This window comes from Sarcophilus harrisii, chromosome 1 (assembly GCF_902635505.1).
Source record: "Sarcophilus harrisii chromosome 1, mSarHar1.11, whole genome shotgun sequence".
Lineage (NCBI taxonomy): Eukaryota > Metazoa > Chordata > Mammalia > Dasyuromorphia > Dasyuridae > Sarcophilus > Sarcophilus harrisii.
The window spans coordinates 137463193-137482063 of record NC_045426.1 but is presented as its reverse complement, the minus strand read 5'-3'; the positions used below and the strand labels follow the sequence as shown (position 1 = coordinate 137482063).

Genomic DNA, 18871 nt, shown 5'->3' with positions numbered 1-18871 from the left:
CATGGGACTCATTGGAAAAGACTTTGTTGCTGGGAAAGATTGAAGACAAAAAAGGAACTGCAGAAGATGAAGTGGATAGATAACATGCTAGAAACCACAAACATGAAGTTGAAAAGATTTTGAGAGATAGTGAAAGATAGAAGGACATGTTGTATTATGGCCCATAGAATCAAGAAGAGTTGAACATTACTAAATAAATGAATAACAATAAAAAGTATCTAAAAACCTGATGGCGCAGTCACCATGCATTTATTAAGTACTTTCTTTGTGTCAGGTAACATGAATCCTGGGGATAGAAGGAAAGACAGGAACCTGGTCCTTGCCCTCAAGGAATTCAATTTCTAATATAGGAGATGACATTTTAATTAGGTGGGGATATATAATCATGTACAGAATTCATGAAAGGTATTCTTACAAGGAAAAATTCCAGGTGTGAAAAGGAAAAGGACTAGCAAAAGCCTCCTGTAAAATGGCATTTAGCTGATGATCAAAGGATGCCTAGGAAGCTAAGTGGAAAAGAGAAAGAATATTATAATGTTTTTCTTTAGATATTTTGGCATTATCATCCCTCCCTTATCACCCTTATCATTGAAAGTGTACCAGTTATAATCATTATAGTTATGCAATTAATGGAATCTTTCTCATCAGAACATCTACCAAATATACATTAAATCTTTTGTTTATTTACATATGTGTATATATATATATATATATATATATATATATATATAATATAGAATGCCCTCTCCTATTTAGGAGAATGACTAGATGACTGATCCATTCAAAGAATCTTAGATAAATTATAGGGGAAATAAATTTTATTTATTTGAACAAATACATAAATATGAGACATTCAAAACTATGAAAATCAAACCAGCCTAGAGGAAGGTAGAAATAATGACAGATTATCTAGATTTTCCACTCAGATTTTAATTATTTTTATAGGAGATTGAGTTTCCATAGCAATTATTGGATAAAATATAATTTTAAAATCTAAATTCCTGTTTTTTTTTTTTTTTTTTACCAAAACTATATGAACTTGAAAATTCAACCAAGAAACAAATGAAAAACCATTAAACAACATGAAATCAATTTGGCATATGACAGCAAATTTTGAGTTTAATTTTGCCAAAAATTGAAATGATCTCAGAATATATTTCCAGTGTTTCTTTAAGCATAACCATTAAGCTAGGAAATGTTATTCTAGCATGAGTAAAGCATTTTTAAAAATTCAATGAAAAGGTTTTGATCTGCCCTGTTAGGAGATTAGCTACAAATCCCTACTAATTGATAGCTGATTTTTTTCCCTCTCCTGAAATATGAAATGGAATAAAAAGGCAGTTATTTTCATATATAAAGCAATATTTTCCCCAAGAGGAAAAGATCTGGGCAGATAGTAGGTAGCATAGTGGATAAAGGACTGAAGACTCAAAATCAGGAAGACATGAGTTTACATGAAGCCTCAGAAACAATGAGCTGTGTGACTTTTTCCAAGTCATTTAGCTTTTTGTTTTTCCTCAGCTGCAAGGAGATCATATTTTAATGAGGGAAGACAACCTATAAAAGAGAACCGAAATTAAGATGAGAGAACATCCAGGCATGAGGAGCAAGGTAGAAAAAGTCCTATGAAGATGAATCAACAGTACACCCTGGAGAGGAACAAAGACATAGTTGGGCTTAAAATGGAGGTTCTGGGAGGGACCAGTGAATCAGAGGGAACGACCACCGTAGGAGAGAATGGAACAAAGATGAAGATGATTCTAAGGTGTGGCTGAGAAATTTTTATCTCGTTTAAATGATTATCAACACCCCTTTGCCTTAATAGATGCTACTCATCAGTTTCTTTGGTTGAAAAATTTCTTTACTTTATGACCAACCTCTAAGTGACAAGTTTGTACTTGGTACTTAGCTAAGCTATGATATTTATACAATTATTGGGTGGGCACATCCTCAGAGCCTTTCTAGACTGATAGTAACTCTGAAAGCTAATGTTCTACTAGAATATACTTTGATACCTTCCAAATCTAAATCCATTTCTCAATGAGGCATCGAATTAGGACTCTAGTAGAAGAAATCTACCTTTGCAATGAAATTAAAAAAAAAAAAAAAAAAGAAAATCACATGCTCTGTTGATCTTGTGGTGTGTCAGCAGTATTCACTGTGTCTATGAAGGACAGTCCATGCATGAAAATACATGCCCTATTTTATAAATGAGACATTTAAATACTAAAGGATATATAAATACCAGGAGATTTGCCCAGGGGTTATGCACCAGTTCAATGCAAGGATCATTTTGTATCTGTAGTTAACAATGATACTCAGCAGGGATAATTATAACAACAACTAAATTATGCCTTTGAAATAGCTTATGGGGATCATTAACTTCTCCAAGTATATGTTCCCTAAGGATTCCTACCTTCCTGTGATCTTTGGGGATGTGACATTTAGAAAAAAAAAATGAAAATGTTTTAGTTCACTTCCAGATTCATCAAAATACTTCTTTACTTCACTTTCAGGTCCCACTATAGGCAAAAAAAAAAAAAAAAAAAAAAAGCCTCCAGTGGAAAATAGAGAAGCTATTAAGATCTCTGAAGGGGGTATTTAGATTCAAAGAAAGGTTTATTCCAATTCCATCTGTTTCCTGCTCACATATTTGCTAGCTTTGCACATCCTAAATTAGATGGTTTTCATATAGAAAATTTTAAAATATTCAGAGAAATAAAATGTGAGAATTCAACTTAACATCTAAAATGTGATCATGGGAGTTCAATGAATGAGTTGAATTTTTTAATCAATAAGAGGGCATTAAGTGTCTGTTATTTAAATTGTATCCAACTCTTCATGACCTCATTTTGGGTTTTTCTTGGTAGAGATACTGGAATGGTCTGTTATTTCTTTCTATAGGTCAATTTTATGATAAGGAAACTCAGGTAAACAGGACTGATTGATATATCCAGGCTCACATAGATAATAAGTGTCTGAAGCAAGATTTGAACTAAGGAAGATGATTTTTATTTCAGGCTCACATTCTATCCATTGTATCACCTAGCCACCCTATTTGCCCTATTAAATGATTGCTGTGTGTCATGCACTGTGGGCTAGGAATACACACAAAAAAGCAAAAATGGGCCTTGGCCTCAACACAACTCTAAAGAAAAAGATTATATAAAAAATAGGTAGTTTCAAGATACATAAAGAAATGTGATAGGTGACTTTAGAAGGCATTTGGGAGAAGAGAAAAGGCTTCCTCAGAAGCCAGAATTTACATGTTTCTTAAAGAAAGTCAGTGACTCTGGGAAGTAGAATTGAGATTGGAAAGGATTCCAGGTATCAAGATTCAGCCAGTGAAAAAGTCTTGATTGAGTATTTTATGAGAAAAAATGCAAGTAGGTCAATGTAGCCAGGTCAAGACTGAACAAAGGGAAGTAGAAGGTAAGGAGATGGGTAAGAACTTTAAATACCATATCTTTTTATTTCATTCTGAAGTCAATGGGAAGCAAAGTACAGTGAGAAAACATTTTTACTCCATGCAGGACTTGAGGGAGAGGGAGCAAATAGAAGGCTATTGTCATAATCTAGGTGAGAAATAATGCAACCCTGATGGAATCCTTTAGAGGAAATATTTATTCAAACCCATAAAGTAAAATTGAAGTTTTTTCTATTATAGTAAGATGTAAGATGAAGGGAAGAGAGTAGAATGGTACCAAAACTTGTTTCTATTACACATTAAATAAAGAATGGATAATAGATCTTTAAGTAGCTGGGTGGAACAAGGATAGAATGTCAGACTTGGCGTCAGCAAGATTCATCTTTCTGAGTTCAAATCTGGCCTCAGATACTTAGTAGCTGTGTCATCCAAGACAAGTGTTTGCTTCCATTTCCTCATCTGTAAAGTGAACTGGAGAAGGAAATGGCAAACTAGTCTTTCCCAAGAAATCCCCAAATGGGGTTATGAGAAGCTGGACATGATTGAAAAATTACTGAGCAACAATAAATATCATAGATGTAGAACTGGATAGATCCTTAGATATTATCTAGTTCAACTCTGTCATTTCACAAATGGGGAAACTGAGGCCCAGAAATGTTAAGTGATTTGCTAAAATCATACAGATAGTAAGTGACAGAGACAGTCTGTACCCATGTCCTGTTACTCAAAAGTCAGTCTTAATCCCGTTATATCATAAATAATTTTATTGACATTTATATAGCATTTTTAAGATTTAAAAGCTTTTTTAATCAATTATTTTTTCTCATTATTAAGGTGAAAAATAGTCTTAATGATCTTGCACATGGTCAAACACATAACAAGTTACTGATAAGCATTTGAACTCATGTAAAATATAGTTTTTCATAGACTAGGACTATATTTTTCCCTTATCCACTAAAAACCAAAAACCAAGACCCCAAATCTCACTTTTGCTACTCTTTTTGTTTCAGTATTTTAAGATAAATGGGTGTAGGCCCACATACTTGGTCTGGAGAGATTCTGGTTAAATTTTAGTTGGCCTTATATTCACAGAATAGAAAGAAAACAGCAGAATTAGTGAACCTAAATCTCAAACTACAGACCTTCTCAAAGTTTATGTCAGTACACAAGGGGGAAATGGCTATTTTTTTGTAGTGTTGTTCATTACATGCCAACCAGGGCAGAACCAAATCTGTTCTAAAGAGTGGCTTTTTTTCTTCTTCCAGTTGTTCTGAGCAGTGGGATTTAGCTATACCATTACCTTTTATTCCAGAGATCAGGATATCATTCTTGCAAACTTTCACTGAGGTATCCGTGATTACTAATGCTATGTGGAGAGTTTTGATTAAAAATAACTATAATAGCAATCCTGTTATTTGGCACCTGGTATTTGTCTTATTGTTACCAATATGGATACAAGTTAGAACAAAACAATTAAGATTATACTGAAGAAAAGCACATACACTACATTTTTTAATACTTCATAGAGGAGGACGTGATTAAACATTTTTCTTCCTTGAAAAGGTTATAGATATCACAAGAATTTCTGACATTTTGTGAAGCCTAAAGCCTGAAATGCTAAGAAACTGGGGAAATTATTGAGAAAATATGTACTCTTCTGGAATTAGAAATTTATATTTCTAATTTCCAAATGTGATTTTAATGATCTGTCCTATTTTTTTAAATATATGTTTACTTGGATAGTTCACTTACATTTTAATAATTTTCTCCCCCTTTTTTCTCTTGCCTTTTAGGAGATAGTCAACTTCAACTGTAGAAAGTTAGTGGCCACCATGCCACTTTTTGCTAATGCTGATCCTAATTTTGTGACTGCAATGCTGAGCAAACTACGATTTGAAGTATTTCAGCCTGGAGATTATATCATTCGAGAAGGAGCTGTGGGCAAAAAAATGTACTTCATCCAGCATGGTGTTGCTGGTGTCATCACTAAATCCAGTAAGGAAATGAAGCTGACGGATGGCTCTTACTTTGGAGGTTAGTGAAATGGAGATACGATTAAGGTAGAATAGAGAAAATTTCAGTTATATTCTCACTGTAAAGGAGACCTGGGTTTTTTAAAATGTTAAGTGTGGATTCCTGCTTGGATTATGATAGGGGGGTTGTTGTATAATATGTTTTCATAATACAGAAACTCAGCACAAATTTGGTATTATAAAGTTTGCTTTTTGAGTTTTTTATTTGTTTGTTTGATTTACTTTTTTAAAGTACAAGGGATTTCCACTTGAGAAAGATGTTTTCTATTGTGCCTAGAATCAGAGATCTTTAGTGATGGAAAGATAATTAGAAAATGAGTCAATTTATTTTCATTTCCTCAAATATGTCTTTGATACTTTATGGGAATATTTTAATGTAATTTGTTTGAACTATACCATTAATAGAATTCATGTTTTTTAATCAACAAGTTTTGTTTGTTTGTTTGTTTGTTTGTTTTTGTGGTGGTGGTGGTGGTGGTGGTGGTGGTGGTGGTTCAGTCATTTCAATCATGTTTTGTTCTTCATGATCCTATTTGATGTTTTTTTTTGGCAAAGATACTGCAGTGGTTTGCCATTTCCTTCTCTTGCTCATTTTACAGATGAAGAAACTGAGGCAAACAGGATTAAGTAAATTACCCAGGGTCTCATAACTAGTAAGTGTCTGAAACCAAATTCAGATTTAGTAAGATGAAAAAGAAGGGCCAGTGCCTGGTTAAAAAACAAGTAAGTGTTATTTCAGCCATACTGGAACTTTTGTGGAAGCTTGAAGATAAAAGGGGAAAAGGAAGAGATACAAAGGTAATATCTCTTATAGGAGCAAATAATTAAAGGCATGATGGAAGAATACAGGGAACTATAGTCATAAAGATGGAATAGTATGAGAATACAAAGTGAATTTGATGAATAAATAAGAAAAAGGAGATTTTAAGAGAGGAATATAAATGAGTTTTTTTTTTTTTTAAAGAGTTATTGGACACTTGCAGAAAAGAAAAGTAAAAAGCAAAAAGTAAGAAGAACATAAGACAGAGATAAGTTACAGGGAAAAGATAAAATGTGAAATTTGCAAAATAAGAGTACCTAGTCATTACAATTTAGGAAAAGATTAGCTGTCAGGTATTTACCCAGCTTGCAAGTTTGAGTGGTGCAGTTGACAGAAATCATTCCCAAAGAGAGATGAGAGATTTAGGAAAAGAGATAAGATGATCACCCTTTTTTAAAAGTTTCAGGTAGAAGTAAGATAATCAGACAGAGATGAAAAGAAAGTAGAGCAGATACAATTTATAAAAAAGAAATCTTGACAAACTAAAGTAGAGTGATGGGACAGTGATGATGTCTTGAGGGCATGAGACAGAAAAGTTACCCATGTAACTGACCTAAAAGAAATAATAAATGGATGGAACAGAAAGAAATTCATAATGGAAAATAGTGAGAGAGAAAGAAGAACCTTTACAGAGAATTCTAAATGTCTCAAAATTTAAAAAAATGAAGTTCGATAGAAATTGTGGACAAGTTTAAAGCTTTTCAACACTTTCTAGAGATAAAACATTAGATTAACAGAGGGACATAAGCATTTAAGTGCTTACTATCTGCCAAGCACTATAATATCAGTGTTTTATAGATCTCCTGTGGCCCTTAGAAAAACCTGTGATGTAGGTGCTAATTAAGATCTCCTTTACAGTTGAAGATACTGAGTCAGAAAAATGCTAAGTGATTTGCCCATTCATATAACTAGAAATTGTCTGGGACTGGATTTGTATTCAGGTCTGCATTATTCTAGGTCTAGCATTCTATTAAGAAGAGATTAAGGTACCTGGGCATGGGAGAGAAAGTCTTTGTAGTAAAATCTGGAGGGAAATTAAAACATGGGTAGGTATGATTCTTTATTAAATGGAATTTTTTGGAAGGAATCACCAAATCAGAGGGAGAGAGAGAACACAGGGACAGAGGGTATTTCCAGTATGTAAAGATGAGGGATAGAGTAAGCTTGGAGAAGTTTCTAGGTCATTGTAAAGGAAGCCAGTTGTCCACTTTGGAGAAGAATGCAATTTCAAATTCTGAATCAGTAATGAATATTCAAATATTGGATCTGCATGAATTCAGTGAATAAATACTAGCAGTGAGTCTCAAATTACATGTACTTAAAAATATTAAAAGATATTAAAGAACATAATTGGTTCAAAAAATAGAAATTTAATATTCCCTGGGCTGTCTTCTAAAGAATGTCTTCCTATTTGGTATTTAATGTGTTCCATTATGATTATCCTAATCAACATGTCACATGTTCCTCTTTTTCTCATTTTTTTTCCATCCCTTAGCCATAGATTACTAGTTCTGTACAAAAGAAACTCAAAAGTCATTTAGTCTAATTCTCTCATGCTATAGAACAGAAAACTGAGTCTCATAAATTTTAAATTATTTGCCCCATGTCACATAGAATAAGGACTTCTTAATTTTTTCCATCACTTTTCTCATCTTCTCATGTTAGAAGTAGCTCTTCCTGTATTTAACAGGGAGGATTACTAAGGTCCCTGTAGTCAGAATAAATGAAAATCTGAACAATGCATGTGGGAAGAGCATGTGTTGGTACAATATATCTTATAAATATCTAAATCTAATGAATTTTAGGTCTTCAGTATTTGTGAAGTTGGGGTCCTGGAGTATGCTGTTGTTTTATTTCCTTAATATTATAGTATTTACCATGTTGCTGGTCAGCACAGGGAATGGATATTTGGATAAATAAAAAGACAGCACAGGAAACTGGGAGAAAAGTGTGAATTATAAGCACAGATCAAGGACAATGGCTTAAATACTCAAAAGTTTAATTTTGTTAATTTAGTTGAATCCTGTGAGATAAGTAGGACAAATAGTATCATTCCCATTTTGTAGAAGGGAAACTGAGGTATTATATGAGGGTTAAATTTCCGACATATCTAATTAAGGTTGTACAATGATTGAAATTCAGAACAGGGTTACATTACAGTTAATTAAGTTAAATTAATTTAAATTAAAATTAAAGCTCAAACCCAAGTCTTTTGAATACAGATTGAGTGATGTAGTCTGATTTCTTAAGAGTAGGTAAATGAACCATGTAAATCACATGTAAAATTATTTGAATGTTCATTAAAATATTTTTAGCATTTTATCTCATAAATCAATATAAAATTTACCTTTTAATTGTCCATGCAACAGAATATATGTTTCTCTGAATAAGCAAAACATGATTTTTAAGTTTACACCATCATCTCAAACATAACTTCCTTTTAACAAGATATTTCAAACTACAGAAAAGACACATAAGAAAAAACAATGCTATCTTTTTATCATTATTGACTTTATTCCATCTGCTGCTTTTCCAAGTTTCTATGTTAAACTTTACAAAGTTTATTTTTACCAAATCCTTTTATTTGTTTGCTATGTCTGGACCATTATTGGCATACAATGCATTATTTTTATGATAGTAATTTGTGGCAATGAAGCAGTTTTGCCTTGATCACAAATGATTTGAAACTTATGAAAATTGGAATCATTATTAAAATTTTAACTTTGATTTAAAATCTTTTTCCCCCTTCAAATCAATACGAGGTACTATTAAAATTTAATCACCCATTCTTTCTAGAAAAAGGTTGTGGTTTTGACCAGTCTTGGCAAAAACTGGAAATGGAAGTATCTTTATTTTTTTTTTATTTAATAGCTTTTTATTTACAGATTAATGTAAAGGTAATTTAAGTATTAAAATTGAAACCTTTTTAATTTTTATTCTTAAATTTTAGGGGCCATAATTTAAAATTTAAATTTAAATTAATACAAATAAGTTTTAATACAAAAAGTTTTTATTACAAAAAAAAAATCTTTTTTACAATTATTTAAAAAAAAAGCAAAAGGGAAAATGGATTAATTAATTAATGGTTTTTGTCTCCCGGTTTTTTCTGGGTTACTTTCAGTTATTTTTCCATTAAATTTTTTGTTGTTCCTTTGCAAATGGATCCATCAAATTTTTATATATTTTTTTGTTTGGGGTTTTTTAATACCTTTTATTTAAATAATATTAATTTAAATTAAAATTGAAACCTTTTTCAATTTTTTATTTTTCCCCCACTCCCTAGAGGGGTGACCAGTTGAAAAATTAAAAAAAATTAATAAAATTTTTTAATTTAAAAAGTTTTTTTTACAAAAAATAGATGAAATTTTACAATTACTTGGGAAACTCATTTAAAAAAAAACAATGAGGTTTTTATTAATTTTTTTTATACCTTAGTTTATTCTGTTTAAAGATTTGGTTATTGTTTAGGTGGTGGATGAATTAAATAGGTAGTTGTTAATATAGATTTTGGCCCTTTTTTTTAGCATCAGTTTTTTTGTTTAGGTTTCTGAAATTCCCTTTTTTTTTTTTTTTTTTTTTTTTGTTTTATTTTAAGGATTTTGGGTTTTTTTAAATTTAAAATTGCCCCTTTTTTGTTAATTTTACTTTACCCCCACCTTCCCAAAGGGGTAATTTTTTAAAAAAAACTTAGATCAAAAAAGTAAAAAAAATTATTTTTTAAAAAGAACATTGAATTATTTACAAAATTATTGTGAAAAAATCAAAAAATTGTGGCAAAATATGGAAAAATTTAATGTAAGGTTTTAAAATTAGATTTTTTCGAATGTTTTTTTTAATCTCCTTAGAAAGTTTTTTTCTGGGTTTGGGTGGTTTATCATGAATGGTTTTATTTTGTGAAGATTTGTCTCCTGGTCCTCCCATTTTTTAGATAGTTCTTTCCCCGCCTTTTAAACATCCTTTGGTATTTCTTCAGCAAATATCCTTTAATTTTTTCCCAAATTAGATTTCCCAATATGGAATTTGTTTTTTTCCCTTTTGGGCGAAAACGTTAATAAAGGCCCCTTTTTTAAACCTTTGGGAATAAAAAGTAAAATTTCAAAGGGGTTTTTCAGTTTGAAATTTTGGCTAGTTAAAACCTTAAAATTTGGATTTTTTAAACTTACAATGGTTTTCCCTTAAAACCCAATTTTTTTCTGCTTTAGCCAATTAAGGTGGTGGGATTTGGTTGCTTTTTGTTTCTGTTTTGTTGGGATTTTTCTTATGTAGTTTAATTTTTATTTTGGGCTTTTCTTTTTTGAATTTTAAATTGAGAATTTGTTTTTTTTAAGTTAATTCCAATATTTTGGGGGGTTTTAAAATTTTTAAAAAATTTTATTTTTTTTAAATTTGTTGATTAGTTTTGTTTTAAAAATTTTTTTTAAAATTTTTTTTTTGGGTTTAATGATTTAGTTTTTTGGCGGGGATTTTAAGGTTGGGTAAATTTTTTTTTTTTAATTTTTTTTATGCCCAGGCATGAAAATTTTTTTTTATCTTGGTGTCCTTAATTGGATTGTTTTTTGCCTTTTATTTCTTTTTTTGGGAATTTTTAAAAGTATTTTTTTAAAAATGGGTTTTTTGGTTTTGAAAAATGGTTGTTTTTTTGTGTTTTATTTGCCAATTTTTTCCCGTTAATTTTTTTGAATAAAATGTTTTGGTTTCTTTTGCTCTATAAATTTTTTTTTGGGCGCTTTGTTTCTTTGATTTTTTTTATTAATTTTTGTTTTGGGTTTTTTTTAAATGTTTTTGTTTTTTTCATATTAAAATTTTTTGGGGAGTTTTGGATGGGGTTAAATTTATTTTTTAATTTTTTTTAATTTTTTGCCGCCCTAAAGGTTTAATTTTTTTTAAAAGGGTTAAGTAGAAATGGTTGTATTTTGCTTTGTTTTAAATTTTCCCTTGGAAAACCTTTTTTTTCGAGTTTTTTTAAATGGCCTTTTGAAGAGGGTTTTTGGGTTTAAAGGTTTGTTTGGGGTTTTTTTAAAAGAAATTTAAATATTTATTACAAAACTTTTTAAGGAATTTGGGGTTTTAAGTTTATTTAAAAGGGGTTTTTGCCTTTTTTTTTATTTTTAATTTTTTTATTTTTTTTTAGGTTTCTTTCAAATTAAATGTCGGTGTGTAATTGTTTTCCTTTATTGGGTGGTTGGTTTGCCCATTACTTGGGTTTTTTTGGTTTTAAAATTGTGGGAAATTTTTTGTTTTTTTTTTTTTTTTTAATAAAAAGGTTGGGTTTTTAAAGTTTTTTGATTATTGGATTTTTTTTTTGTTAATTTGGTTTTGTTTGGCCTTTATTGAATTTTTAATTTGAATGTTTTTTTGGTATAAATTACGATTAGTTTTTTGGGATTTTTTTGGTTTTTTAATATTTTAAAGATTTTTGATTATTTTAGGATTGGTTTTAATTTTTCTTTTTTTTTTTTTTGGTTTGGTTGTTGTTCATAGAAGGAATTTGGTAGGACTCTTTCTTCCCTTTTTTCAAAATTTTTAAAATTTGGGCCAGTTTTTTTTTTAAAATTAAAAATTTTGGCCTGGGTTTTTTTTTGGAGTTGTTTAATTGCCTTTTTTTTTTTTTTCTGAAATGGGATATTGCAATTTACTTCTCCTCTTTGTTGGGAAGTCTATTTTTTTGGGAGGTAGTTCCATTTCATTAGGTTAAATTTTTATAAAGTTGAGAAAATAATTTTTTTTTCAATTTCTTTCCTTTGGTGGAAAGTTCTCATTTTTGTTCTAATTTCATTTTCCTTCCTTTTTTAATTGTTTTAAAGGTTTTTTTTTTGGCTTTTTTTATAGAAAATTTTAGTTTTATTAATTGTTCTAGATTTTTTTTTCTTTTTTAATTTTCTTTTAATTTTAAATTTAATTTAGTATTTGATTGGGGGTTTTTTAATGTGGTTTTTTTAGTTTTTTTAGTTTTTAAAAATTTTAATTTTTTTCTTGTTTTTTTTGTGTTAGAATTAAAATTTTTTTCTTTTGATTCCCAAATTTTTTGTATGATGTTTTCATTTTTTTTTGAGGAAATTTTAATTGTTTTAATTTCTGTTTCACCCAATTTTTTGATGAGATTGTTTGTTTAATTTTTTTGGTTTTTTTAATTTTTTGTTGAATGTGTTTTTATTGATTTATGATTGAAAAGAAAGATTTATTTTTTCTTTTTTGCTTTAATTTTAGGTTTTATGTCCCAATATTGGTATTTTTTGAATAGGTTCATGAAGTGGAAGAAAGGTATTTTTTCTATTCCTTAATTTTCTACAGACCAAATATAATTTTTTTTTCTTTTCTTTTTAAATTTTTTTTTTTGTTTTGTGGTTTGATTTGTTTAATTTGGAGTGAAGGTTGAGATTCCTCTTTAAGTTTTGTTGTTTTTTTTCTTTGAACCTTTTAATTTCCCTTTAGGGGAGGCCCCCATAGTAATGTTTTTTGAATTGTTGTTGTTATGTATTTTTTGAGGATGGTTTTCCCTTTTTTTTAATAGACTTTTATTTTTGCTTGATTTAGATAAGGACAAATTTTTGACCCCAAGGGCCATAATTTTGTCTTTTATTTCTTTTTATTTTCCCTTTAAAGTTTTTTGTAAAAAAATTTGTAGGGTTTTGCTTTGCCGTTTTTTGTTTTTTGGGGAGTTATTTTTTATTTAGGTTATAAAATTTGTTTTGATTCTAAAAGGATTGTGATTGTTTTTTTTTTTTTTAAATTTTTGTATTTTTGTATTAGATTTTTTTTTATAATTTTTCCCTTTAAGTTTTTCTTTTTTTGTTTTTTTTTTTTTTTTCTTTTTAGGGGAGAGAATTTTTTAAAAAATGTTTTTTTTTCTTTTTGAATTTGATGAGAGATTCAATTTTTTTTTTGGAATTGATGTTTTTGTTTTTGTGGGAGTGGTTTTTTCCCTTTTTTTTATTTGTTTTGCATTGTTTTTTCTTTTTTTTTTTTTTAATTTTTTATAATGTTTTTTTTGTTTTCCCAAAGAAATAAATTTGAGTTTTTTTTTTATTTTTTTTTTTTTGAAAATTTTTTGTTTAATTTTTTTTTGTGGAAGAAATGTTTTTTTAAGTGTTTGTTTTGGGTTTTTTTTGGGTGTTTTGTGTTTTTTGGAAATTTTTTGGTTTTTTTTTAATGTAGGGGAGGATTTTTGGGTATTTTTTGGGACTTTTTTTAAAATGGTTTTTTTTTGCTGTTGTAAAATTTTTTTCTTAATTTGATAGTTTCTACAATATTTTTGGGTTTTTTTTTGGTTTTTTTAGAAGGTTTTTGATGAATTTTTTCAAGTTTTTTTTTTTTGATTTTTTATTTGGGGTTTTTTGATGATTTTTGTTAGTATTTGGTTTTTTTTGGTGTTTTGGAAAGTTTTCATTTTTTGTTTTTTTTTAAGTTTGTTTTTGGTAGATATTATGGTTTTTTTCAGTTTTGTTTTTTTTGTTTTTTTTGGATTGATTTTTTTGTTTTAATGAATTTAGTTTATTGTTAGTTTTAATTTTAAAAATTTTTTTTTGTTTGGCTTTTTTTGTTTGGGTTTGGTTTTTTGAATGGTTTGTTTTGGTTTGGGTTTTTTCCTTTTCACTTTTTTTTTTTTTTTTTTTTTTTTCTCCCGATTTTCTTTTTGGTTTTTTGTTTTTCAATTAAAAATTTTTTTGTGTTTTTTTTTTTTTTTTTTTGGGAAATTGTTTTTTTTGTGGGGTTTTTTTTCTTTTTATTTTAATTTTTGAGATTTTTAATGGTTTTTTATGAGAGTTTGTAAGGAGGGAAGTTTGATGTTTTTTTGTTTGGGTTTTTTGGTTTTCTGTTTTTTTTGATAGGTTGTATTTTTTTTTTTTTGTTTTAAAGTTTTTAGGGTGGTTTTTGGGGGGTAAGTTTTTGCAGAGAGGGAAAGATAAATGGTTTGGTTTCAAGGTATGGGAGTGTTTTGGGGAGAAAGTTTTTCCGGGGGTATTTTGTTGGCTGGGGGAAAAATTGTTAGTAGGGGGAGGGATTGGGTGTTTTGGGGAGAGATGGTAGTGTTCTGGGGGAGTTTTGTGGGGATTGGGGTAGAAAGGAGAGTGCTTGGAATTGCCCGTGTTTTGCTTGATGTTTGGTTTTGGAAAAGTTTGGGGGTTTCCCTGGAGATTGGGCAAAGTGGTTTTCTTGTAGGATCAACTGGGAGAAGTTTTGCGGGGTTGGGTTTGGGTTTGTGTGAGATTTGTTTTACCCTTTGTTGAGACTTTCGGTTCTTTTCCTTTCGCTTTTCCCCCCTTCCGGAAATTTTTTGGAAGACTGCAGATTTTTTCGGCCGGTGGTTGTTTATTTTTTTTAGAATTGTAGAGCGGGATTTTTTTTGAGGTTTGAAATACAAAAGAGGGTAAGAGAAGAGTTTAGAAAGCGGGTTGTCTTTCTCCCATTCTTGCTCCCCGGTTTTTTACAGAAAATAATATTCTTTAATTTATAACAATTATTAGCATTTTTCAATGATGGGATCACTTCAGTTTCCGTTTCTAGCACTACAAAAGAGCTGCCCAAAATTCATGACATACAGGTTTTTCCCTTTTTATGATCTTTGGGATATGCCCGGTAGTAAATGTGGACAAAGGATATGCAAGTTTGATAATTTTTGAGATAGGGGTATTTTAAATGAGTTGTTATTTTTTCCCTAGTTTTTTCCATGCTTTGCTTTTATTCTCTTCCCCTTTTTCATTATAGCATTTTTCTATCAATGTGTGTTCTTCAGCCAGTCTTTGTCTTTAGGGGAAAAGGGAACAGAAACTAGGAGGAAATGATCTTGGCCCCTTCTAGGTCTAATATCCTATGATTATAATTTCATATCTAAAAAACTAGATGAAATAGTAATTGATACTTCCGAGTCTATGAGTGTTAAAAAATTCCTTGAGTATTGATCTCCAAAGTACCTCTGTATTCTTCTGACAATAATGTAATGTTATATTTTTTATGGATTACTATTAGTTAATATTTATTAAGTACCTACTATGTGTCAGGCACTGTTCCTAAACTCCGGGGATGCAAAAATAGGTAAGAGTACAATTTAATTCTATATTAAGAACTTTGGGGAGGGATAACAATGATCAAAAGTGAGCCAAACAAGGAAAACATTGGAGACAGCAACAACAACATTGAATGATGATCACTTATGACAGATTTTACTTTTCTCATCAATTCAGTAATCCAAGACAATTTATAAAACTTTGGGATGGAAAATACCATCTGCACCCAGAGACACTGAGATGCATATTTAAGTATACCATTTTCACTTTTTTTTGGTTTTGTTTAATTTTGTTTTCTTGTGATTTTTTCCTTTCCTTTTGCTCTGATTTTTTTTTCCTTTCTAGTCTGAATCATATGGACATATGTTAAAAATTAATGTACCTGTATAATGTAAAAAAAAAGTTAAATTAATTAATTTTTTTTATAAAGTAGACCATCAGCAGATGTCAAGTGTGGATAGTGATGTTTTACTTAGTTCAAATATTTCCTTAGCAATCAGGTATTCCTTCATTTTATGTTAGATATTAAATGACTCCCAAAGAGTTATTTTTTCCTCTAGATTGAGTCAAAAAATTTAAAATTTTAAATTTCAGTGAAAAAAATTTTTTTTTTAAATTAAAATTGGGAAAGATACTAGGCCTGTGATTTCCTTGATACAACATGCTAGTCATTAATTAATGAAGCAATATCTGCCTCAGTGAGTTGATAAAAATCATGTGTATGGTCAAGGATCCATTTGTTTATTCTTTCAACATTTATCAAATATTACACATAAAATTTCATGCATTAGGCAAAGGTGAAGAGATAGCATTCTTCCTTTATTTAAGAAGCTTAAAATAAGATATTTATATGAATATTAGTGACAAAGAATATGTGATTCCTTTAACTTGGAGAACACCTCGTGTACAATCTCTATCTTCCGCTGTATATAGGAATCCATATAAGACTATAGGTAAAAGTCCAAAGGAGACGTTTAATGATTATACAGCTTACAGTTACACACTTAGTATATATTATGGTTATGATTAGCCATGATTGGAAACTAGGCATCATAACTACTATTACTTTTTAACCCTTTTCATAAAGATCAAGCTTTCCCTTGTACAAAAAAGAAAATCAAGCATATTAAGTTTATAAGAAGAATAACCAGTAAAATGTAAACAGAGATCTTTCTCTGTAATCAGGAAAATCTTGGTTCAAGTGCTATGCCACATACAGATTATGTGATTCTGGATGAATAATTTATCATCTCAAATTATCCAGACAACTAAGGATATAAATTACAGAGCATATGTTAACCTAATTAAGAGTTCTCTTTAGCAGTAACATCAGATCCAGTCTCCCAATACTTATCTGACTCCCTAAATAAACAGTTTCAGTGCTATTATAATGGAGTCAGGAAAGTTCACTAAAAATTCAATGATCAGGGGAAGGCTTCATGCTTTTGACTTGAGCTATCCTTGAAAGACTGGACAGGTAAACATTCCAAAGTGAATGCTCTGATGGGCACATGGTGATATTCATTCTAAAATCTGTATCATACTAATCAAATGGTCAGCACTTATTACAGTATCTATCATGTGCCTGGTGTAGTGCTAAGAGCTAAGGATGAAAAAGAAAAAAATATTTTTAAAATTTTTTTTATTTGTTTGTTTAAAGATTTTAATTTACAAAATATATGCATGGGTAATTTTTCAACATTGATCCCTGAAAAACCTTTTGTTCTAAATTTTCCTCACCTCCCCTTTTCTAGTATTCTATTTATCTCTTTAACTTCTTTCTTATTTTGTGGTTTGATTTATCTAGTTCTGAGAGTGCAAGATTGAGATGTCCCACCATTATAGTTTTGCTGACTATTTCTTCTTGCAATTCTCTTAACTTCTTATTTAAGAATTTAGATGCTATACCACTTGGTGCATATATGTTTAATATTGCTATTGCTTCATTATCTATGGTACTTTTTAGCAATATATAGTTTCTTTCCTTGTCTCTTTTAATTAGATCCATTTTTGCTTTTGCTTAATCTGAGATAAGGATGGCTACCCCTGTTTTTTTTTTTTTTTTTTTTTTTTTTTACTTCATTTGAAGCATAATCGATTCTGTTCCAGCTTTTTACTTTTACTCTGTATGTATTGCTCTGCCTTAAATGTGTTTCTTGTAAACACTATATTGTAGGATTCTGGCTTTTAATCCAGTCTGCTATCTGTTTCTGCTTTATGAGAGAGTTCACCCCATTCACATTTGTGATTAAAACTACTATTTCTGTATTTCCTCCCTTCTTATTAACCCCAAATTATACTTTTCTCTTTTCTTTCTCCCTTTCCCTCCCTCAGTATTTTACTTATGAGCACTACTTGCCTCAAGCAGTCCTCCCTATTTAGAGACCCTCCCTCTTTCTTATACTTTTCCCCTACTGCTTCTGTTTTCCCTTCTATTTAGCCTATCCCTTCCCTTTCCCCTCCCTGCTCCTACTTTTCTATAATGTGGGAAAAGTTTCTCAGTGAAACCAAATATGTCTAATATTCTTTCTTTAAACTAAATCTGATGAGAGTAAGATTCACACAATGTTCATCACCCTACTTTCTTTCCCTCAATTATAATAGGTTTTCTTTGCCTCTTACTGAGATATAATTTCCCTCATTTTACTTCCACTTTCCCCTTTTTACTGGGACATTCCTCTTTTCACCTCTAGTTCCTTTTTAATATTATAAAAGTAAAATAAGATTATACATGTATTCTCTATGTATATCCATAACAGAAATACAGTTTTCAAGAGTTCTTTTCTTTTTACCTTTTTATGCTTCTCTTGAGTTCTGTATTTGGAGGTCAATTTTTTTTGTTTGTTTGTTTTGCTCTGGTATTTTCATCACAACTAAATGAAATTCACCTTTTTCATTGAATGTCCATCTTCTTTCCTGAAAGAAAATGCTCTGATTTATTCTTGACTGCATTCCAAGTTCCTTTGCCTTTCAGAATATCATATTCCAGGCCCTTCAATCCTTTAAAATGGAAGCTGCTAGGTCCTGGGTAATACTTATTGTATCTCCTTGGTATTTGAATTGTTTCTTTTTGGATGCTTGTAATATTTTTTCCTTGGTCCAATAATTCTATAATTTAGCCACCATATTCTTTGAGGGTTTAATTTTGGGGTCTTTTTCAGGTTTAATTTTGGGCTCACTTTTTTAGTGAATTCTTTCAATAGTTATTTTACCTTCTGATTCTATGACATCTGGGCAGTTCTCTTTGATGATTTCCTGAAAAATGGTGTCTAGGCTCTTTTTTTCATCATAGTGTTCAGGGAATTCAATAATCCTTTGATTGTCTCTCCTAGATCTATTTTCCAGGTCAGTTGTTTTCCCTCTTAGGTATTTTACATTTTTTCTTTTTTCTTTTTCATTTTTTTTTTGGTTTTGCTTGACTGATTTTTGTTGTCTCATTGAGTCATTCATTTCCATTCATACAGTTTTGAATTTTAGTTGATTATTTTCTTCATTTACTTTTTTTTACTTCTTTTTGTATTTGTCCAATTGAATTTTTAAATAAGTTGTTTTGTTCTATGGAATTTTTTTCCATTTCACAAATTCT

The 18871-nt window shown here is 29.9% G+C and overlaps 1 protein-coding gene across 2 annotated transcripts in view; it reads left to right on the top strand.

Annotated features, from left to right (window-relative positions):
- HCN1 (hyperpolarization activated cyclic nucleotide gated potassium channel 1) overlaps positions 1-18871 on the top strand; it is a 614406-nt gene that overhangs the window by 521969 nt on the left and 73566 nt on the right. For both annotated transcript variants that reach the window (XM_031964829.1, XM_031964838.1), the window contains exon 6: positions 5221-5461. In XM_031964829.1, coding sequence (XP_031820689.1) covers positions 5221-5461 — 241 coding nt within the window. The remainder of the gene's footprint in view (positions 1-5220; positions 5462-18871) is intronic.